General features: G+C 52.4%; 1 protein-coding gene across 1 annotated transcript; it reads left to right on the forward strand.

Annotated features, from left to right (window-relative positions):
• On the forward strand, window positions 1-23,980 carry IGFBP2 (insulin like growth factor binding protein 2). Its single transcript, XM_037524013.2, is given in 6 exon segments — window positions 1-173; window positions 175-302; window positions 305-442; window positions 20,308-20,537; window positions 21,455-21,595; window positions 23,472-23,980. Coding segments are annotated over 6 exon segments (960 nt in total). The 5' UTR covers window positions 1-15; the 3' UTR covers window positions 23,637-23,980.

A 23,980-nucleotide genomic window follows, 5' to 3' on the forward strand; every position in this document is an offset into this window, starting at 1 on the left:
GCTCCCAACGCCGACATGCTGCCGAGACTGGGCGGCCCCGCGCTGCCGCTGCTGCTGCCGCCGCTGCTGCTCCTGCTGGGCGCGGGCGGCGCTGGCCGCGGGGCGCGCGCCGAGGTGCTGTTCCGCTGCCCGCCCTGCACGCCCGAGCGCCTGGCCGCCTGCGGGCCCCCGGCCCGCGCCGGCCGCCGCCGTGTCCGGAGCCGCCGGCGACGCCCGCGCGCCCTGCGCGGAGCTGGTGCGGGAGCCGGGCTGCGGCTGCTGCTCCGTGTGCGCCCGGCTGGAGAAGGAGGCGTGCGGCGTCTACACCCCCGCTGCGCGCAGGGGCTGCGCTGCTACCCCCACCCCGGCTCCGAGCTGCCCCTGCAGGCGCTGGTCCTGGGCGAAGGCACTTGCGAAAAGCGCCGCGACGCCGAGTACGGGGCCAGCCCCGAGCAGGTTGCAGGTACGCGGCTTGGGACAGCCGGTCGGGGGAAACTTGGGGGGCGGCGGGCGAGCCTGGCCGGCGAGCGTGGTGCGGGGAAGGGGTGCGCGTCGGGGCCGCGGCGGCCGTGGGAGCGGAGAGGAAAGCTGTTCCCGACCCACTCTGGGGGGATTGTTGGCAAGTGGGGCGCGAAGTCAGCCCTGGGCGGGGGTCCAGTCGTTGGGGCGCGCGGAAGAGCCCTGGCGACTAGGTGGTGGTCAGCGGGGCGAGGAAAGGCGTCTGTTACCATAGGCTTCCCCGGGTGGAGCGTACCCCAACTTATATTATGGAGGGGGGCCTTTCTGGGGAGGAGGGCGCTGTCAGATCGGTGGGAGTAGGAACTTGGAGGAGTGAATCTGGGGGCGACGGCTGGAGCCGGTCCCCGCCGTCCGAAGGGTCCTGCTGGAGGACCCGCTGGCGGTGCTGGGGACACCTGGGACTTTGGTGAGAGGGGGCGCTAGGAGAAGGCGGCGGCACCCTGGAGGGCCCCCTCTTGTGCCGGGGTTGTGGGGTGGGAAGACAGGACTTCTTGGTACTTTGTCGGGTGGGGTTTTAGGGGAACATATACAAGGGAATGCTGCCGGTTTACATCGAGCACGCAGAAGGCTCTCGCCACTATGCTGGATGGAAAAATAAAGCCGGCGCGTTGGGGAGGCGAGGGAGCGACCCCAGCGGCTGAGTCTGTGTGACTTAACCGGTGTCGGCTGCGGGGGGCCCCCCCCCCCGCAGGGGCAGCCACGCAGCTCGGGTTAGCATCGGGGTCTGGGGCGGGAGGGGGGAGCAGGGGCGCGGCTACCAGTACCCTAGGAGGTGTTACCCCCCAACTCTATCCTAATTTGAAGGCTCTCTTACAAGGATGGGACCCCGAGATTCTTTGTAAGGGGCCTTCACCCAAAAACTTTTTCGAGGGACACAACCAGGCTAGAAGGATCTCTCACGATATATGTGTGTGTGTGTGTGTGTGTGTATGTGTGTATTTTTTTTATAAATATATTTAATTACAAAAGCCTCGGGACCCAGTGTCTGGAGAAGCTGTAATTATTTTCTTTCTTCTTGGAGACAGTGGTGAACTGTGCCCACTGCCTGCCTCTGTTGTTTAAAAAGTAAGCAAGTCTGACAAAGTTTCCCAAACTTTAGGGAAAAAAAAGAAAAAGTGGAATCGTGACTGGCTTCTTAGTTTCTCTGTCATTTACACCCCCTCTCGAGCCCCCCCCCACCTTCTTCTGGCCTGCTATTGTTTTCCCCTGTTCTCCTTGGGAGTGGAATTAGGGATCAGAGTTGAAGTCTTTCTTTTACTTCTTCTGTTTCTCTGGGGTATTTTGACCTTGAGTGTAGAGACTATGAGGGCTTCTGAGAGTGCAGCCCCCCAGTTCCTTTCTCACCCTAGAGCCCCCCAACCCAGCCTGCACTCCGGTTAACCCTTCACTCCGGTTTCTCTTAGAAAATAATGTAGGATCTTAGACTCGGTGAAGGTCCTTCCACGGCGGGGTGCCTGTCATTCAGTCCTGCGTTCCTCTATCACCCCTTTGCACCCCGTGGTCCACCAGGGCGGGACTGTGATTTCTGGGCTGAACTCTGACAAACTAAACATCTCCCTCAGCAGGGTGAAGTTTTCGAAAGGCCGCTAAGTTCATAGAATCCTTGGATTTTGACTGTTTGAATAAAGTGTGCGGCACATCTCCATCCTAAACGTTTCAGCGCTTTTTTTTCACTCTTCATTCCTCTCACTTTTAACCTGAAAACAACTCTCCTGCTTCCCAGATCCCCCGAAGCAGGTTAGGGTCTTGAGAAAGGAGCAGATGCCAGAGATTGTCCCCATTCATTCCTCCCTGGAGCCTGAAGCGGGGAGAGGGGACAATGGGGTGAGTTGATTGGAGGAATGTCGCTGCATTCTCTGTCTGGTTATGGGGCTCCTAAACCTCCTTAAGCCTCCCCCCCACGCTGCCCCCCTTCCAGTCCCTCGCCTCCCTCCCACTGCCCAGCCCCTTCTGCATTTTTCTCTCTTGTTCCAGACTGGGAAGAGGGGCCGGCAAGTTGGGGGGACGGGTGAATGTTAGATGTGCGGTCCTGCGGGTGTGCTGAAGAAGTGACCAAGAGTAGGGCTGAGGGGTGGGGAAGGAGACACTGCAGGGGAGAAGCCTGGGGTTTGGGAAGCAGGGGTTTGGGAAGGGACAAGTTTTGAGGCGCTTTGCAGGAGAGGATCTTGGGTTGGAGCAGGGATGGGAGGGCCATAAGGAGAGGACTGGAGGGGGAATCCAGATGAGACCTTAGCGCTGAATGCTGCCCTTTTCTCCTCCCATCTCTTCTCCCCGCTCTGAAGAATGAGCCCTAACCCCTGCCCCCCCTACCCCCCCCCAGCCTGCATTCCTCTTTGAGCAGGTTGCTTTTGAGAATTTTAAACATACCCTCTTATTTCCAGGCTGCAAACTCCAGCAGTTCCGGCTTTGCTGTTAGCTCTTTTGTCTTTGTTCCCAGGACTCAGGGGCCGAGTTGCTGGCTTCCTGGGGATGGCTGGGATGCAGGGGTGGGGGTGGGCACATCAGCGGGTGCTGCGCCTGTATCCCGTGGGGGTGATGGGCTGGGACTTGTTGGTTCAAGGAAAGGAGAAGTCAAACGGGAGGCGGAGGAGGTAGGAATGGGTGGGCATGGAAGAATAATGGCAAGGGGACCCCAAAATCTGCCTGAAGTCTGTACCATAAAAGTGTGTGGCTGTGTTTGGTAGTGGAGTGGACAGAAGCGTCTAGAAATATGGGAGGAAGCAGAGGAAGCAGGTTGGAGCCCTTTCAGAATTCCTGGCCGGGGACTCGCCCCAGGCTAGGCTGGACTAGTTCCCCCAGCATCTCCCCTGCCTCCTTCCCTGCCTTACAAAGCCCTGGATTATGCTGAGGGGCGGAGCCACCCAAATGGCCGTCTGCACATATAAAGGTGCTATAGAAATGTGCGTTAATTCAGTCTCTGGGCAGGCAGGCGGGCAGGCGGGTGGGCAGGCAGGCTGGCTGCCTTCGGAGGCTTTGCATGTGCAGTTGCTGGGGAAGCATAAAGGGGGACCAGAGGCAAGCACTGATTTACAGTGGTCCAGTGCAACTTCAAAAAAAAAAGGGGGAAAAAGCAACGGGACTTCTGGCTCAAAGTGCTGCTTTGCATCTTGTCTTGCATAAATTTGCATACTGAGTTCAAAGTCGTAAAATAGACTTGGGGAATGAGTGGGACCCGCTGTCACTGATTGCTAACACCACTACCTCCCGCCCCCCCTCCCCCTCCTGGACAGAACACCCAGAACTAGCTCGGCTAAGCTGCTCTGCCTGAGTCACCGCTGTGCGTTGGAAGGAAGAGATGGGGGAGCTGAGGGCTGCTGTTTCTGGGTCCAGTCTCCTGAAGGCTACCAGCCAAGCAGGGTGTGGCATCTGCACTCTGGCCTTGGAGGCAGGGTTGGTCTGGAGGGTATGGCTCACAGGTCCCAACCAGAGAAGGACAGCCAGGCAGGCACTGTCCTTGGCTGTCTCACCTTGGACTGCCTTTGTGCATGGAGGATTGGGATTTAGGGAAATCACAATCCGTCTTCACTGCAGTCTCCCTACCCGCCTTCCATGTACATCCAAGGTGTCCCCCCTCCTAGTTCCTTTTGTGTGGTAATAATGACCCCATTCTTTTGACAAGACATATGGGGAAGTTTTGAGGGAAAAAAATCCTATATAACAATGTCAAAACCAAAACCAAAAGGATCTCTGAATTGGAATGGTTGGCGGAGTGTGGGGGAAAGATGAACCCATCTGTTGTGTCATGAGAGTCAGGATGCACTGGTCCTTTGTTCATTGGAGTATTGAGTTTCCTGGCAGGCAGCGGGAAAAGGGAAACTTGGATGATGCTCACTGTTAGCTGACCGACCTTAGCGTTGAGCTTTAAAGTAAAAATTTCAGACATGTCATTCCTTTAGGAGGGGACTACAAGGAATTTAGTTATATAAAAATAGTTCCTGAGAACTGGAGCATGTTCGTTTTCTCATTGTCAAACATTTTGAGGACTTATTTGAGAGAGTCACTGCTTGCTTGCCTGGTGATTAGGTTAGCTTCTAGTTGGTTTTCAGATGAGCTGTTTTATGCATAACTGCTAAGCTTTGATATGGTGAAGTTCCAAAAATTCTTGGCTGTGAAGAAATAGAGAACCCCAGTACAGGTTGGGGTGGGGGGGGTGAGGGGGGCTGCTAAAGGGAATTAGGGAGGAACAGAAAATAAACAGGCTATGCCCACATTTTGGTTGGCCCTCCAGACCCGAATACTTAGTTTGGTACAATATTTGGCACGATACAGTACAAAACAAAGAGAAAAACAAGAAAAGGTTTGTTTTGTTTTGCAGTGTTGGGGGTGGGGGAGGAGCTGGCTTTTTAGCGATTCCATATCCAGGGACTGCATTTAGTTTTAGTCTCCCCTCTGTGTCCCCAGCTTCTCCTTCTCAGTCCCCAGTGAGCCATTCCTCTTCCCCACCTATCCCAGTCTCACGTGGTCTAGAATACCTGGCGGAAGCTAAAGAAGTGGCAGGGCTTGAGAAAATGGCATGGAAAATATACTGGCCTCAGCCTTCCTCAAGGATCCTATTAAAGGGAGACTACATAGGTGATTGGGGATTGGACTGTTTGCAAAAAACCTAATCCTTAAATGACCAGGGCAGCTGAGTGGCACTGCAGGACCAGGCTTGGTGGCTGGGGAAGTGGTTCTTTCCTCTTAGGGGCCTTCATGGAGGGGAGCTTCATGGAGGGCGGCTTCTGAGCCCAGGGCACAGAGGAACAACCAGGGGAACTGGTGATCTGGCTGTAGATGCTTCTTGCTGGCTCTGGCCAGCAACTTGCTGTGATGGCAGGCAGCCACCAGGAGGTGGGTTGCCCTCTCATCTGTCCTCATCTCTTATGAACTGACTTCTTTGCCTGCTTTGTGTCCACTTTTAACCCATCCCTGTGAGAGAGGATTTTATTTCCACTTCGCAGGTATAGGCTCTGGGGCCCAGTCAGGGGACACCGGAGCAGGTAAGTAATAAGAGGGGATGCCACTCTGGCCACCTCGCCTCTCTACGCCCTGCCTCCATGGTCACGCAAGGGGTGGGGCTGTTGTCAGGAAAAGCCTTTGACCCTCTCATCCAGAAGCTGGTCCTGGACATCTGCCATGTGCTGGTGACATGGGCCACGGGTCACCACTGCCAGGTTCCATTGTTTGCATTCCCTCTCGTCTCTTGAGAGGCCCAGTCCTGGGGACTTCAGAAGTGAGTAGCAGTTAGGAGGGACTGAAGGGTGCCAGGGCTGGGGTCAGCCTTCCCATTGCTGTCAGATCAACCTGGGTTCCAATGCAGACCCATCTCTTAGAACTTGGATGCTGGTGGCCAAGGGCCTCCTCATATGCCAGCTTCCCTGTTATGAAATTGGGCTGATTGTGCTTCTTAAATGGTGTGCCTGTGGGGGTCAAAGTGATAATGGAGAGTGACTGGCACATAGTAGGGCCACATATATGTGAGCTGCCTGAATCTTGGCATGTGATATCTCCTCTCTGTTGTATATTTAGCTGGCCTCTGTGCCATGCAGGCCACTCGTCCCTCTGGCATTAGGGGTCTTATCCTGATGCGAAGCGGCTTCGGATCACAGCCCAGTTTTCTGCCATGTACTAGTCACTGAGGCAGCGGTGGAGTGTCTCCGAGCCTCAGTTTCCAAATCTATGAATCAGGGATCGATGGCACTGGCTCCATAGGGTCATGCTTACATTGTTGTGTGTGCATCTCTCTGTGCATCTGTTTGTGTGTGTGTGTAAAGATAATGCATAGAAAGCTTATCACTTGGACTTTGTTTTTGTAATGAGTCACTTGATTTCCATTTCTTCACCTCTAAAATGGAAGTATCTGTACCTCTGACTGACTGTCATGGGCTGTAGTGAAGCTGTAAAAAGGGTAATGAAACTGTACTTTAGGTACACTATAATCCCATTGACAATAAATAAGCAGTTGGAGGTGGACAGGCTTGCATTTTTGGTGGGTGAGTAAGGTGGTGCTCTTTGGGTCCCGTGGCCTGGCTGTCTGGGACTGACCATTCTTATTCCGGGAGCTTTACTCTGCAGAACCTAAATGGGGCAGAGGTGGCTGCAGGGTTCTGGAACTGGGCTCCCTGGGCTGAGTCCCACCTTCACCTGGCCAGCCCCCCCTGCAGGACCCAGCCCTCCAGCTGTGGCTGTCAGAGGACCCCAGAGGCCACACCTCAGAGGTGGGGAGCTCCTGCCCCCTTGGATGCCCTGTACAGGAAACCTGCCATCACCCAGACTTCAGAACAATAGGGTCAAGTACTCCCCAGACTGGCCCTCGGCATCAGTACCTGCATCCTGTGGCCAGTGTGGGGGTATGCAGTGGGGGGCAGTGGCAGCCAGAGAGGACCCTATGCCATCTACTTCCTGCTCCAGGAAAGCGGGCTTTCAGATCCATCCTGTCTCAGCCTGGGGTGCCAGAAAGTTGAACGTGATCCTGGCAACGAAATTGGATGTTCTATCCAAAAAAGTGACGTTTTCTTACTACGCCTTCTCCAGACTTGACCTCACTCCCCGGTGGGGGAGCAGCTGTCATTTGCAGGGGGCTGAGGGGCTCTCCACAGGGACGCTGGGTGGGGGCCGTGTTTTCTGGGACCCTTCCTAATGTCTGATTCTGTCCACGGGCTCAGAGTGACAGCCTGTCTGGGCACCGAGACAAGATGACTCTGTTCTCAGGCATCCTAGGAAGGCGAGGCCCCCGGAAGCAGAGGAGGTAGATGCTTGAGTTTTGGGGGGTTCATGGGCTTATGATGAAACCATCAACAGTGGGGAAAAGACACAGCCTTGGGGAGGGGTAGCTGGTCAGGGAAATTTGTTAGTTTTCAGGTTCCAGAGTAGAATGTATGGGGTAGCGATTTTTTTTTTCCTACAGCAAAGTGGATCATCACCCCCCACCCGCTCCCCCTACTTGGCTCCTAACCCTCGACCCTTCTCTCCCCCTCTGGGCCACTCCTGTTCCTTAACAAAGCCAGGGAAGATCTGGGCTGGCTCAGCTCCTGGTGTCAGTCAGGACTCAGAGGGAGACCTCGCTCAGAAAGCCGGCTCCCCCGGAAAGAAATACAGAGTGGACTGTAGTGGCTGGAGGGGGGGAATTTGGCAGCCCTTGGGGCCCCTTCTGGCCGCCAGCCCCACATCTCTTCCTGGCTGTTGGGAGGCAGGGCAGGAGTGAAGACTGGGGAGAAGGGGACAGGGATTGGCAGGCTTCCAGCCGCCGCCAGAGAATTGGCCCTCCAGCCCTGGTGAAGTTGGCTGAGCAAAGCCTGGGGAGGTTTCTAATTAGTGGACGGGTGTAGGTGTGTCAGCCTGTGCTCATTCAAGGAAGTGGGGCCTGGAGCCAGGGAGCTGAAGAGGGTAGGGGCACTGGGACCGGAAAGTCTTGGGAAGTTGAGAGATGGGAGTGGGGAGAGCAGCCCATCTGCATAGGCTAGGATCCAGGTTGGGTTGTGGGGGTACAGTGAACTTGGGTCTTCCTGAAAGAGTGACAAAGTAATGATAATTAAATGGCTGTGTCTAGACATCCTGCACTTAGACCAAATTGCCTGTAGTTTTGCACACCTCCCCACCCCCCAGGCCCCCAGCTGTGTTTTAGCCACAGGATTCTCCCCACCTGCCAGATGGAAGAAATCAAGGTTGCATTCTGGTTCAAATGCCAAGGCAAGCGCAGACCAGAGTGGACAGACCAGAGCGTAGTCTGAGGCTCCAGATCTCATTCCAGGGCTCCATTCCATCAGGCACACATGCAAAGCAGCCATGAATTATATACTGCTGCCTGGAAAAGCTCCTTTTCCCTGGGAGGTAGTAATTAAGGCATAACTTCTCAAAAATGTTCCTTTATGCAACTCCCCAGGAAGTTTCTTTTAGGTCTATTGTCTTGACTTCTGCATGGAGGTGCCAAGTTGCCTCTGCATGGTGAACTTGCTTTCTGAAGTGCCGGAGGTTCAGATAAAATGAAAATGGCAATCCCCCTGTGCCCTGCTCTTGCAACTAACTGATAATACTGGGTAGTTTCTATAGCAACCGTGGCAGGAGGTGTGGCAGGCAGGATAGAGAGGGTTGGTGGAATGGGTTTAGTGGATCATAAGAGCTTTTGAGGTTGGGGGGAACTAGCTGGCTTATGACTGATGGCTGCCTGCCCTGGGAAGATGGGGTCTCATGGAGAGGGGGAGGGGCAAGGTGATGGGGAGCAAAAGGGGCACTGGTGTTAAAAAGTCTCGGTTGAGAGTCTTTCCTTGATGCAGGGGACCAGATGCCATTTGCTTACAAGCCGTGGAGCCAAGCGGCCAGGTTTAGGTTTTTGGCTCTGCCATTGGCTACGTGACTTTGTACGATTGACTTCAAACCCTTTGGCCCATTTTTGTCAAGTGTAGGAAGGGATAAGAAAGTATCAACCTGATGTGATTGCTTGATGATTAAAATGAAACTGTGTACACAAACCACTTAGCACAGAAACTCAGATAATCAGATGACATTGTGCATTTCTGACCCTGCCTCCTTCTCTCTGTGACCTCAACACAGTAGAAGGACAAGGGAAAATGCCAGTTTTCAGGTGTCTTTTGATTGACCAATTTATTGAGAAGAGAGACTTTAGAATCCCATCAGGAGGTATGGCTTTCCACGGGGTATGGCTTAGCTGCCCTTGGCTTTGGAAAACTTCTAATGAGTCCAGAGCAGAGTCGGGGGGGAGGTTTCCAGCGGGCAGTCACGGCCCTTGATGCCACTGCCGCTCACCAGGGCATGGGGCTGGCTGACGCGGTCCCCGTATCCCAGAGGTGAGGCTGCGCACCTGAGCCGCCGCTGGTGGACTCCTCAGTCAGGAGAGGGGAACCATGCCAGGCAACTGATGAGATGCGGTTCTATATCAGACAAAATTAGTGAACTTTTAGATGAAGAGAAAGAAAAGCATGGTGACCTATTTAAAGGCACTTATTTATATTCAGGACACTTCTTGTGCTGGTTTGAGAATGTGGCAATCCTAGACATTTTTGCAGGTTTTTTTGTTTCTTTTTGCGTCCCCTGCATTCAATTCATCAGGCTTGGAGTATCTGGGCGCAATCTTAGTGGGATGGAGAAGAGGTGGGTCTTTATTACTCTCTGGGGGCTGCTCTGTGGGGTTCACCCTTAAGAACCCATTGTGGAGACAATTTAATTGTGGGTCTGGAGAGGGAAGTGTCCTTTCTATCCCATCTCTGTCTTTCCTTTGCGCTCTGTCTTTAGTCATGACTCGTCTTGCTGCTGTGGCACCTGATGATGAGGGAGAGGCCAGAACAACGAGAAAAACAAATAGGATAACCCAGAAAAACAAATAGGATAACCCGCTCTGGGCTGGGGGACTGGGGGTGGGGTGCAGTCAACTTCCTGTTTCAGCATTGACCCAGCACTTCCTGTGTGCAAGCTGGGAGACTGAAAATAGAGTCATCATACCACCTGTACTAGAACTTGCTCTTGGATCCTGGAGGAGAGCAAAACAGCGTTAGAAAAAGTTGAATATTATCTAAGAAGAAAACTAGTCAGTAGAGACCGTAGATTAATCTAATGCAAATAAGTGGGTGGTTCTTTTGCATTTTGACTAAGGCTCTTGGGAAGACCTTGGCAGCCTACACTATTCTGAGAGCCCTTTCTGATGGATAAAGTCACAGAAGTAAGAGACTCGGGTTGAACTGCATCTGCTTCTTCAGTCTTGGAAGAAGAAAGCCCGTCACCTTCAGTCCAAGAAAGTAAATGAAGTATTCAGACTCTCTCCCTCTCTCTCCTCCTTTCATTATTTACTTTTCCCCAAAGCACTAAGGACACCAAGTCCAAGTTTGTATAATTTCTATCCTTTAGAGGAGAAAGAAGAAGCATGGACCCACCATTTATTGTGCTCTCAGGCTGGAGGAAGTTGAATCAAATTCCAAGAGCATTTTGCCTCCTGATGCTCTTCGTCTGCCCGGTCAAGTGGCCTCGGGACACTGGGAGGCCATGTTTGCCAACCTCCTTCTTCCTCCAAAGGTGCCTCCTGAACTATTCTAGAGGAATAGTTTACCCATCTACGTTTTGTCACTTGTTTTGGTTCTTGCCCAGGAAACTCTTGCGTGGCTTCTTACCTGTTTCCTCTCAGGTCCTCAAGGGGCAGTTTTCCATCCACTGGGCGTGACTGGCCCTTGGGCTCCTCCAGTGCTCTACCCCTGTGGATGTCTCCAGAGCCCTTTGCACCAGGATGGGCTTGGCCCTCCATTCTCACTTGAGGGGCCTAAATCCCTTTATCTTCCCCTCCTTGACCCTATGACTCTCCTCCGTTGCCGTTTCAGGTCTTTCCTCTGACTCATTTCCTCATTCTTCTTAGTCACAGAGGCTCTCAGGCCAGTCTTTGATGGGCAGGCAGGTGAGCCTGGTGGTGAAGTCCGCCCTGTCACTCCTGCTTGATCCTCTTCCAGCTGGTGGAATATGAGGGGTACCCTGCATTTAGTGACACTCTTGCCTCATAAGGAGGGTGAGGTGTGGTTGGAGTGAGAGAGGTAATTATTACAAAATTTTAAATTTCTGCATTAAAAATTAAAGAAGAGTACTACTACTAATAATATAATGTCTCCAGTCTGCCACCCCACACTGGGTATGGGTGATAGTTTGTCATGCTCACTTTAAGTCTTTTATACAAACTTCCCCTGGTGGACTTCCCCACTACCCTGCCATTGACCTCCACCAGGTATTAGTTAGTGTTTCTGTTTCTTATTTGAACAGATTTCGTTATGTATATGAGAGAAAGGTGGATGACCATTATCTGCATTTACTCTCTGAACATGCATTGAACATGTCCATAGAAGGTTTCATTCTGCCACTTTTTCCCTGTCAACATTTGGTATTTGAGATCTACTCATGTTTGTATAGATGCACATAAGGACTATGCTTTTTAACTGCTGTATACTATTCCATTTTATTACCCTACTGATTTTATTTACCCATTCACCTTTTGAAAGCGTTTTGGATGAGGTTGTTAATAGGTTTTTTTTTTTTTTTTTGCAACTTTAAGTTATGTTGTTATGAGCACTTCTGCACACACGCCCTGGAAGCTAATCGCTGGGTCTGGCACATCCCTCCCATTCCCAGAGCCTCAGCTGCAGGTCTGCACCAAAGCACAGTCTCTACTCACTTGGCTTCAGCAGATGGGACACCTGGCCAGGTTCTCGGTTGACTTTAGTTGCACCACCAGAGAAATATTCAGGACCTGTGGGAGGCAGGGAAAGCCGATCGAGCTGTTGGTCATCTTGATATCAATTTCTCCGACTCCTCAAGGACAGCCTGGCTCACAGAACCCCAGAGGACCTTGGCTGAATTGGAGCATGTTTTTGTTTTCTCAATCTGTCTGCCTCAGCCTTGACCCTCCCCTGGTTCGTGCGATTCCAGGAATGACCCTGGTATTTATAAAGCAGCTCTTTAGCGAGTGCATAGGCAGGGAGGCTCTGGAGAGACTGTGCTGTTTCTCCTTACTCTAGAAATCTCTAGAGTTAGAAATCTCCACGAAACCTGGCCTAGAAGGGCCCCTCTGCATCCAAGCATACCTGTGTCTGTTATGAGCCCCTGCTGCAGTAGGTGGAAAGAACATAGGAATCTCCCCATTACAAAGTGTGCACATGAAGCCATAGCTCCTAAAAAGAGAGGCATCTTTTTCAGGTTACCAAGAAAGTGGGGCAGGAGCGCAAGACTTGAAAATGAACGAGGCCCTTGGAAATGCCCAAGCTTGAAGGGCTTTGTTAAAATCCCTGACTCCTTGACACTTGCCCTGGACCTCTGGGGCAGGAGTCCAGTACTATTTGTGGCAGGCTCTCCACATGATTCCTCATGGACAGCCACAGTCAGGAACCTTTCACCTAGTCTAACTTCCTGAATGTATCGAGTGCACAGCTCATTGAAGCACCCCTGCCTGGGGTCCCTTGGAACCGCAGGCATGATGGTGACATACGATCAGAAGCTTGGTCCTCTGCCTTTCAGAGCAGCGCTGCTTCCTACCATGCTAGAACCAGTTGGCTAAGCCTTTGAGTCAGGACCTGAGAACTGGTGTTCCAAAGTCTGGATCGGTGGCATGGCTCACTTCCCTTCCCCAATGAACTGTCACGTCCAGTAGTGGTTTCCTCCCTGGATGTGGGGGGACCTGTGCCTATTGACCTTTCATTTTCTTACCCAGCTCTTTAGTACCTCACTGGGTAATAGGCCTGTGGTAGGCATGGTGCAGGAGATGATCTCCAGATGAGAAAGGCCACTCCTTCCCTGGTGTGATATCACCTGGCTGACTTGTGGATCTGGGACAGCAGGAGGCATGTTGCAACTATTTCTTTCCACCAGGGGAATTAAGAGTGGAGGCCCCATTTTCTGTTCAGAAGCCACATCAGTTGCTGCTGAAATATTGCCAAAGTGGGATTTCTGTTGAAATCTGGTGGCCTCTTGGGAGGTTGGCTCCCTGGGGTGAGGAGAGAAGGGAATGAGCTGCGGCTCAGCAGGGGATAGATGGACCAATCAGGAGAATGCCATAGACCCAATGTCCTGGGTGCCAGGCTGCACCATAACTGACGTCCATGGGCTGCTCAGTATTCTGCCACCTGCTGCCTCTGACTTCGAAAAAAAGGTGGACAAAGACTCAGTGAGACTATAGAGCTCATGATAAATTTCAGATGAACTATAACAAATTTCCCCCCTTTCTACACACCCCGTTTCTAACTTGCACCTCCCTCCCTACCCCTCAGCATGAATTGTCAACCCCAGTCTCTTCTTCCAACATAGCAAATACACCTTTGATTTACCTGCTCAAGAAATAGATCTTTTCAAGTTTGATTTTTTCTGCATTGGGAGTTGGATAATAATACTGTGTACGTTTTAAAGGGGTTGGCCAAAATCATCGCTGAACCAAAAGTGGCAAAGCCTGATGGTCTTTGCCCATCTGAGTTCGTTCCTGAGTTGTCTACTGCCATGGATATTAATTGGAGAAGTTGTCTCAACGGGCGGAGGAAGATGGCAGTTAGTATTTCTTCTTTTTTTTTTTTTAATATTAAATTTTATTTTTATATTCCCCATACAATTGCAACCCCCCATTCTGACCCCAATCCCTCCCCTCCCACCCCCCACCCCCCAAAAAGTATCTCTGGTTCATAGTTTTTTGTTGATTTTGATTTTCACTTTCTTATAGTTACTCATTTTCCTGTTCCCTTATTTAAGTTTTCTATATTCCTGCTATGAGTGAGACCATCCGGTATTTTTCTTTTTCTTTTTGGCTTATTTCGCTGAGCATGATCCCTTCCAGCGCCATCCATGTTGCTGCAAATTGCATGTGTTTATCAGTTTATAGCAGCACTATTTACAATAGCTAAGCTTTGGAAACAGCCCAAATGCCCAAAAATAGATGACTGGATCAAGAAGATGTGGTACATATATACCATGGAATATTACTCAGCATTCAAAAAAGTATTTCTTCTTTTGCCCAACATGTGTCAAGGGCAAATGCATTTTGGGAGAAATCAAAAAATGGAGCCATGTGAGTCCCGTGCCCAGCTCAGCTCTGGGTGAAACCAGAGAACCAGTCAGCATTCCTCTGGCCTATAACTCGCTGTTAATTCTGGAAGGACCTGGAACACTGTCTCCCCACTGGGGAGATAGATTTTGGGGTTAGATAAGGTCATCTCTGTGATGCCCCCAGCTTCTGGGTTTCCAGATATTTATAAGACGAGCTAAGGTGAAGATTGGAAAATGACTAGGGTTTCTTGGAAAGAAAGAAAGGAGGCATATGCCTGTTAGGGAGTTGTTGGTTTTGGGGAAAGTTCTCCTTTTCTTAGCAGACTGGCCTAAGGACAGACACCTTACATGCTAAGGAAGCAAAAATAGGGGGTAGCTTATTTTCATTACAGATACTTGAAGATCTCTTATTGATCAGGAGTCACCGACTATCAAATGGAACACTGAGGTCAGAACCTCACACTGGGAGAAAATGAGGTTTTATGAGAATAAGGATCTATTGGATATAAGGCCATTTGCTTTATTTTAGGTTGTTGGTGCTACAATCAAGCAAGATTACATTGGGCAGAAAAAGAGTGATGACAAAAAATTCAAAATCAGATACTAATGATTGACAAGGACGTAATACTTTCTCCTGGTGTGTCAGCTTCTAGCTGCCCTCTCTGGCTAGATGGGTAAGGCCGGGTCAGGGGACCCGGGGGACCCTGTGCCAACCGTGAAGCGCCTCTGGTGATGGCAAAGAAGTTGGGTGTGCACCTGTAGATCCAGAGGGAATCCTTCTGGGCTCAGACTTGCCATCTGTCAAATGGACAACTCGTCTGCCTGTCCTTGTTCTCATCTTTAGCCCTGTTTCAGGGACTTACGGTGGAAGGGGTGCATTTAGGACACATGGGGGAGGGCTTCTCCCCACTCTTCGGGAAGAAGCCTAGATTCCCTGCTCTCCTTTTGTTGTCTCCTGCACATCTCTTTGGAAAGCTGTGCTCTCCGCCTACACTGCCTCCTTCATGGTGACCCATTTCCTGGGCCCCTATAAAGAGGAGAATAGTTCACACTAATCCTTAGGGAGAAGTCTCTGCAGGGGCCTTGGAGGTCCCTGTCTCATCCTAATTAAACCTTTTCTAGTTGTGTGATTTGGGTTGCTAAGAACCGTTTCTTGGAGTGATCTTTGCCCTGCAGCCCATGGAGCTGCATGCAGCAGTGGTTGCTTAATAAATATTATTCTGAACCTAACTCTCTTGGGCAGAAAAAAAAATGCAACTTGGTATTTTTGTTCTGAGGGCAAATTCCATCTCTAGCTGGAGTTCTCCATCTGGAATGTTTCCCCGCGGACTGTTCCTGTCGCCTCTAAGAGCATGTAGGGGAAGAACATAGTAACGTGTGATGCTGTCCTTGTCTCGCTGAGCGTGGCGGTGCTGTGCGGGTACTTCCCTGAACGTGGGGGAGATGCAACGAACTAAGAGCTGCCTCCATGTACCCCTCTGGTGTGCCTGGTACGGCACTGGCACCGAATCTGCAGGCAGCTCCCCCCCACCCACCCCATCCTCCAGGCCTCCCGTTGGGAGTGGTGCTGTTTGTCTGCATTTTACCCTTGAGCAGTGGGGCACAGAGAGCTTCAGCAATCAGTCTCTGGCTGCACAGCTAAGGGTGAAGCTAGGATTCAGACCCAGGCCATTAGACTTTGGAGCCTGAACTTTTTTTTTAAATAAGATTTATTTATTTATGCGTACAAGAGCAGGGGTACAGGCCAGAGGTGTGAGGGTGAGAGGATTCGCTAGAGACAGAGTGGGGAGCTGAACAGGCAGATTGAAATACACTGCTGAGGTGAGCAGTGGGCGAGAAAGGAGAGGTTGCTCCCTGTCTGGCCAGGATTGAACTCGTGCTGCAGAGGCTGCGGATTGCTTCATAGCGCAGTGCTTAACCCCTTGCGCCACTAGGGAGGCCCTGGAGCCTGAACTCTCGAGCCTCTTTGCTGAGAAGAGTCAAAAAAGCAGGTAGGTGATCTCCAGCCTACAGTCCTAGCTGATCTCCACCCAGGCTGCTTCTCGTTTCCCTTCCCTGAGCTTCCACTTCAAGATGTGGGGCTTCAGCATGTGCGTCAGCAAACCAGCCTGTGATTTCATCATCTTGTCAGCGTGTCTGTTGGCAGGGATGCTGCTGATAAAGGAGGGGAAGGCGCACAGCCTGAATGCAGGTGGCTTCAGGGAGGGTGGCAAACCGACCCTCACCTCTGAGAGCTGGGACCGTCGTCTGGGGACCTGGAGTGTTAGGATGTGAGGGCTAAGACACGTCTGCCTTTGCGCACCCCTTCCTCTGTAAAACAAGACTAAGTGAAGTCGTATTGTACACCTGGGACTGTATCAGTATTGTCTAGGAAGATATCTTCTTTGACCTAAAAGTTCCCTTTTTTCTAACAAATGTGAAAGAAATGGAAACGTCCACCAGCTCATGACGAGGCCCTGTGCCTCGTGAGCAGGATGGGCCTGCCTGGAGCCTGCGGGCTGAGGGCACGTGTATCCATATGTGCCCTCTCTTTCTTTAGAAGTTTTTCTAGAGCTTTCTGAGGGTCTTGTTTGGGGCATGGTGTGTTAGCTGACCTCTGGAGATGCTTCTTAGGCCCCGTCTGGCCCAAGAGCCCTGAGGACTTAGGGAGGAGGGGAGTGGCGGGCTGAGAGTCCTCTGGGATGCCTGAGGTGACCACCCTCCATCCCAATACTGCGCTGCAGACCCCTAGCTGGAATGAGTCAGGCGCTGAGCCCGGGAGACCCTGATGCAGAGGCTGTTGCAGGCACTGGACTCAGGTGAGTGGAGCCTTCCCAGAAGCTCCTGGATAGGACTGAACATGGACTGGCCTTCCCTTCTTCAACCAGAGAAAGTGTGATTGTGGCCCCCAGGGTGACTGGAGTGGGCAGGTGAACCGCCTCCCAGAACAGAAGAGCAGGTAGGTGACCTCCTGAGAGTTGCAGGCTTCCCAACAACAGAGCGGATGGTTCTGAAAGTGGGGGAAGTGTGCGTGCCAGCAGATTCCCAGAGCCCCCGACTGTTCTAATCACCACGTGAGCAGAACATCTGTCTCAGGTCTGGAAGTGGTGTCGGGGTCTCCAGAAAGCTCTCCCGCTGTTGGCAGGAGCCAGCAGGCTGGGGACAGTGTGGTAGGGTTATGTCAAGGAGGATCTCAGGTCCAAGGGGTTGGATGAAACGCCTGGAAGGTGCAATTTTGTCTCTCTTATTTGATTCTGGGTAGGCCCCATTCCCCCAGGCATGGGGACCAGGACCCCAAGATTGTCCCTCCAGGTCTCTGCACAGAGAAACCTGCCAAGAGAGGACTAGCAGGAAAGCTGAGCTGGTGAGGATGCCTCCCCCTCCTCTTGTGCTAATGTCTGCCGCATGTGTCAGAGGTCAGGGTTAGGGAGGCGGAGGGCCACTGGGCATCAGACCATCCTATTTATTTTCCAGCTTCCTCTCATTCTTTGCCCTTCCTCTCTCCTCCAACCCCCTGCCCTCCACCTCTGGCTCCAGCTGCCTGACCCATGCTAGAGGGTGGCCCTGTGCAGACCTGGTGGGACAGAAACTGCAGCAGACTGGGCTTCTCTGTGTCCTGGTTCCTGGAAACCTGGTAGGCAGCCGAGCCAGGGAACTGGGGACTCTTCTACTGAGGCCCCTGGGTTTCTGTTGCTCTCAGCCTCTCAAGAAGCAGAAAGGGGGAGGCAGAGCGGGTGAGGAGCGATGGAGGTGGCTTGAGGATTCTGATTGAATGTAGTGGAACTGGACTCTCCCACTGAGCTGAGTGGCAAATGCCTCTACGCAGCACATCCTCCTGGAACATGGCTTCATCTGCATCTGGTTTACTCATGATAGAACCCAGGCCACCCCGAACCCCTGGGGAAATAGCCATTCTAGAGAGAAGAATTTTCCATGTTTCCAAAGGCTCATTCATTTAAATATTTAAATTTTCATTTTCCTAAAGTTTAACAATTTTGACTAGAAATCTTTATTTTTTAAATTCTGAATGCTTAGAGCTTTACCTCCTCCTTGCTTTTGATACCCCAAGGTTGTCGTCATCATCCATATAGCTCTTTTGGGCTGCACAGCATGGCAGCCCCCCCAGCATCTTCGGTGGGTGTGTGGTTGTTTGCCAGGCCCTAGTTGTCCCCGGAATTAGGTTTTTTAGTGTCCTCTTTCCTCTCTGCCATCTGATGCTTCTTGCCACTGTCCACATGTCTTCCTTTCTGTTTTTAATTTTGTTGATTTTATTCTGTGGTGGCTTTGGAAACCAGACATCCCAAGCCAGGCTTCCTGAGCGGTGCTGTTGGAATATTGGGGTGGCTCTCCAGGTGTGATTCACCCCGCGTCCTGTGAGGGAAGCACCAGGGCTTCTGCTGCTCGGGGCTTGTCTTCCTGCCTCCTGCCCGTGGTCCTGCTGCTTGCTGCTGAGGTAGCAAGAGTGGGACGCGTGTCCTCGCCATTGGAGCCATCACTTCCTCCACACGGCAGGGAGCTGCTGTATTCCTGCGTGTGTGTCGGCCGCATTATCTGCAACATGTTCAACGGTTGTGGGAAGGAGGAACTTTTTCCAACGATTTATGGTTAAGAGAACGGTGGCACAGAGAGGTTGTAGGTGCAGGAGTAGAGCTGGTGTAAAAAGTGGCAGAGCTGGGTTTTAACACCAGAACACCCTCTTCACCAGCGCTCATTCATCTGCAGATGTGAGGGTGCATGGCAGATGTGAGGGTGCACAGCAGCTGTGTGGTCCCAGGGGTGGAGGGGATGGGGCAGTTCTGTAGACTCCCTCGTGTGCTGGGGCCCTGCCTGTGCCCAGTCACCCGTTCCCTTGGAATCGGTCAGAGCATGCTTTGCAGAGTTGGGGGTTGCCATGGCGCCAGCCTTCATGGGACTGGAGAGGTGCCCTGTCTCTTTGCTGGTGAGTGAGCAGGTGCCCCAGCTTACTACCACCCAGAGGAGGTCTGGCCCTCTGTCCTGGGCAGTGCCACCCATCAGGGCTCGCTGTTTCCACCCTGCATCTCTGCCCAGGACAGCACCCGCCCCAGCCCACCATGCTGTGCTGGAATGCCGAAGGCCTTGCCAGGCACTGTGTGCCTCACCAAGACTCTTGTGCAGAAAAAAAAAATTTAAGAGCCATTTAGTTGTATTATCAGGGCTGTAGGTTTTTGAAGGTGCATTAAAAGGGAAGAGAAAATGTGCAAGATTTGCTTAAAGACACGCCCTCGGCCCTCCTTTTCCCGAGCTCTTGTTCGGACCTGCAGGAGAGGGCCCAGCATGGGCTGCGGCTCTGTTTGCTGTGTCTACAAGGGGCTGTTTGACTCTGGCCCTCTGAGCTGGCGGGGACTTGTTTCCTGGGCTACGGTTCTTCCATGCCCTTCTGTCTCCTCCCGCCCTGCTGGACATGCCTAAACCCGCATCAGACTGGGAGCTGGGGCTGCTCTCAGGGACCCCTCCCATGAGCTCTGCCCACAAAAGGAGCCTTTCCTCCTGGGTGACTGACTGGTGGTTAAAGAAAGTTGAGAGGCTTAATGGTTGTTTCTTAGACAAACATCTGGAGGAGGCTCCCTACTGAGCGATAAGATAAATGGACAACGTCAGGGGAGTCATAGTTCCTATTCTTGGGACTCTCCGCGTAATGGGGGATTGCAGTGGGAACATCAGTCACTGGCAAGACACCCTAGGGGACAATCCCCCCACCCCACCCCTGGGGAGGGGGCCAATGTAAATGAGGGATAACAATAGGGGGTTTTGGGAACTAGAATCTGTCCCCCCACCCAAGCCCTGCGTAGCCTGTAGCCTAATGATCTTTGTGGCACGAGTTTTAAAACAATCCAGTGGGTGCCCTCTTTCGGCCACAAGTGGTGAAGACTTTGAACCGGGTGTTAGAGGCAGGTGGATGTGGGAAGTCTTTCTGGGAAGAATGATGAACCCCTGAAAGAACTGAACCCCATTCCATGGAAAGGATCTCAGAGACATCCTCACCCTGCTGTGCTTCTCTGCTCCTGGCCTGCCTCCCGGGATGGAGGCAGAGTAGAGTCATGTCCCAGGTGCTTCTCTGGAATCACACAGCCTGTGTTCAAACCTGGATTTGTGATCGTGGTCAACACTTGACCTCCACAAGCTCCAGTTCGTCATCGGTGGTGCATGTACTCACAGTACTAACCAGGGGTTGTGCGAAACAGAGTGATCATACATGCAGAGTGCTTAGCACGATTCCTGGGATGTGAGCCCATCTTAGTCATCATCGGGGTCCAGCTGCTCTTGGAAGGTCCGTCTCTGGGAAACTGGACCAACAGTTTTTTCTCCCTTTCTCTGCAGACAATGGCGATGACCACTCTGAGGGAGGCCTGGTTGAGAACCACGTGGACGGGACCATGAACATGTTGGGAGGCGGAGGCAGCAGTGGCCGGAAACCCCTCAAGTCTGGCATGAAGGAGCTGGCTGTGTTCCGGGAGAAGGTCTCCGAGCAGCACCGGCAGATGGGCAAAGGTGGCAAGCACCACCTGGGCCTGGAAGAGCCCAAGAAGCTGCGGCCGCCCCCTGCCCGGGTCAGAGGGGGCTGGATCTGGTTGGAGGGGCAGGAGGACATGGAAAGGGAGTCTCCCAGTGGGGGGGCGGCACCCCAGCAAGAGTCACGCAAGACCCAGATGCATATCCTGTGCTCGCAGGCAAGAGCGCTGCTTTCTAGCTTTACCCCTAATAGGTCCATGACCTTTCCAGTATCTCATCTGGAGCCTTCGTATCTCTGGCTGTGGCCTGGACTGGGGGCAGGGTTTCTTAAGGCCTCTTCCTTCTAAAACCTCTACATTTCTGTGTGGCTTCTGGGCCTAGGCTGAGAAAATGGAGAAAATGGGCCTGGAAGAGCCCAAGAAGCTGCGGCCGCCCCCTGCCCGGGTCAGAGGGGGCTGGATCTGGTTAGAGGGGCAGGAGGACATGGAAAGGGAGTCTCCCAGTGGGGGGGCGGCACCCCAGCAAGAGTCAGAAAATGGATGCTGGAGGTGAAAATGGACCCATTCAGTTTGCTCGCTTTCGTGGCTCCCTGCACTCAGCTGCCCACTTTGCTCTTTCCTGCTCAGCTCTGCTGTCTTGGGTCTCGGTTTATGCAAAGGAACAAAGGAGTTTGTCATGTGGGGATAGAGATATTCTAGAGACATTGACTTGAGTTTAGTATTTGCAGGTAGATTCCATTATGATCCACACAGCCGTTGTCCCAGAGAGAGGAGAGGAGTGAAAACTCATACCTAGGGTGACTTTCTTTAGGGGGGAGCGCGGGGCACAGTGAGAGCACTAGGATGGTGTCCGAAGGCCCTGTTCCCACAGCTGACTGTGTGACCTTGGCAAAGTCCCTTCCTATGCTTGTGCTCTCAGCACCAGTGTGACCCCGGGTCACACGCAAGCCAGTCTTTCTGAGCTCATTCTTACTCGAAGTGACCTCTTTCCCTGCCATCCCCATTGGTGCCCACAGACCCCCTGCCAGCAGGAACTGGACCAGGTCCTGGAGCGGATCTCTACCATGCGCCTTCCAGATGAGCGGGGTCCTCTGGAACACCTCTACTCCTTGCACATTCCCAACTGTGACAAGCATGGACTGTACAACCTCAAACAGGTGAGAGAGGACCCTCCTTGCTGCTTGGATAGGCCTTATTCCTGCCTTACCCACCTGTAATCTTGTTGAGGTCCAGACTTCTGTCTGGGGGGTAGAAGGGGTATGGATGCCAGGAGATGGAGGTGCCAGGAGATGGGAGTGCTGGGAGAGGAAGATATTCTGGCTGCCAGGGCAGGGAAGGCAGGAGTGGGGCTCCCCTAACTGAGGTCAGGCCTGTCCAAGGCTGACTCCACTTATCCGACTACTTGTCATCAGTGCTTGGTGTTCATGTTGACAAGGAGTCTCGTGGAGAAGAGGTGCCTGGAACAATGCTTGTTGACTTTCATTGAGCTTTAGAATCACCTGGAAGGTGATGCCGGCCTGATTGCCACTGGGAAGGTCCATTGGGGACCGATGGGAGTTGACATTCCTACCACACACCCTCGGGGTGATGATTGTCTATAGACCATGCTTCTAGAATCACTGATTGAGACCATGCCAGCCAGTCTGGTTTTCAAGTATCTCAGGGAATGGAGAATCATGAATGAGAAACCCAACTTAAAATATTTCTAAAAACATTGCTAGAGCATTGTAAGTACATTAGAGGAAATTAAGAAGGTGCCCATGTGCCCACAAGAGCCCCCCTCCTTCCCCTGCCTGTGTCTGTAGCTGCTGATGGCCAGGGCTCCCCTTAATGTCATCATCACAGCGGTGGGGAGCTTGGGTGGCTGTTGTCAGTGACTATGGAGCAGTGGTTGCTTGTCCCTTTACCTGGCCTGTGTCATCCCTTGTATGGGGAGGACAAGTAAGAGTCTGTTTCACTGAAGGCCGAGCAGTGGGCAGGTGGGGACTGTGGGCTCCCCTGCCTTTGATTTTCAGACAGTGGTTCTAAGCCCTGGCTCCAGGAGCCTTATAAAACATGGGTGGCAGTGCAGCACTTACACCCCAGGAGAGCCAGATTTTATGACTTGGGGTGCTTTTCTGAGCACAACCAGGATTTTCAAAAGTTGTTCTGGTGACCCTAGTGATTCTGTAGGTCCCCACTTAAAGGGTGGGTTTCAGAGCCAGGAGGTGGGCTCTGCCAGCAAGGGGTTTCACGCTCATCTCCTTCATAGCCCAGGTGTCTCCCTTTCTAAAATAAATGTGGATCTAGCATTAAGCACTGCTTGAGCATTAAACACTCTTTGTGCGTGTGCCCGGCTACTTCCATTGGCACTCGAAAGACATAATGATCTCTTCTAATGAAGAACAGGCTTGTGCTGTGTCTTTCAGTCACTAAAGGGATTTACAAGAGTAATAGTGTATGGTCTTTGGATGCCGAATGCCCAGGTTGCCTTCTCAAATAGCTGTGTGACCTTGGGCAACGTACTTAACTGATCTGTGCTTCCTTTTCCTCATCTGTGAGTAAGGTGGTGATACTAGCAGTGATTCATAAGGGGATTGTCAGGGTCAAATGCATGTGTATATTAGACATATAGAAAGGAGCAGTGTGTAGGTTGCTCACGCAGTGTGACACACAGTAGGCCCTGGGCTGACTTTCACCATTATGTGTTTTGTCCAGCCCACTGTCACCCAAAGCTGGTCCCCCTTGAACCGGACTTTCCTGTGGCGGAGCAGCGGGCGGGGTGGTGGGCAGGCAGCTGGGTCTTTTCCTCTTTCAACATCCCCAGTAGCCTTGCTGATCAGAGCCTTAGCCTCAGCCGTAGCAACAGTGCCACACCGGAGCTTGGTGGTCCCCCAGGCCTCCTGGACAGGACTCTGCACCTAGCAAGGTCACGTCTGGCCGAGACCACCGCCCCGCAGGCCCCAGCTCAGCACACACGTTAGCTGGGTTGCAGGAAGGGGGGAGTGCCGGTGGCTGTGGTGTGTCCTTCACGGTGTCCTCTTCTCTCCTCAGTGCAAGATGTCTCTGAATGGGCAGCGTGGGGAGTGCTGGTGTGTGAACCCCAACACCGGGAAGCTGATCCAGGGAGCTCCCACCATCCGGGGTGACCCCGAGTGTCATCTCTACTATAATGAGCAGCAGGGGGTTCGTGGGGTACACACCCAGCGGATGCAGTAAACCACAGCCAGCCGGTGCCTGGCACCCCCTGCCACCACCCCCTCTCACCAGCACCGGCAGAGAGGGGAGAGCTTGTGTGGTGGGCGGGGAGGGTTTTCCAGGAGTTTCGACAAGTGTATTTATATTTGGAAAGAGACCAGCACCGAGCTTGGCATCCCCCACCTTTCCCCTCCCCCCTCCCCAGCTGGAGATGCCTGCCCCCCCTTTCTCTGTCCCAACTGGGAAGAAGGGGTGGTTGCAGTGGCGGAGCTGGGGACAAGGTTTGGGAGGGAGGAAAGAAATTTTTATTTTTGAACCCCTGTGTCTCTTTTGCTTAAGATTAAAAGAAAGAAAAATAAAGTGTG

Source organism: Talpa occidentalis, unplaced genomic scaffold (assembly GCF_014898055.3).
Source record: "Talpa occidentalis isolate TD23 unplaced genomic scaffold, MPIMG_talOcc4v2.1 talOcc4.3, whole genome shotgun sequence".
NCBI lineage: Eukaryota > Metazoa > Chordata > Mammalia > Eulipotyphla > Talpidae > Talpa > Talpa occidentalis.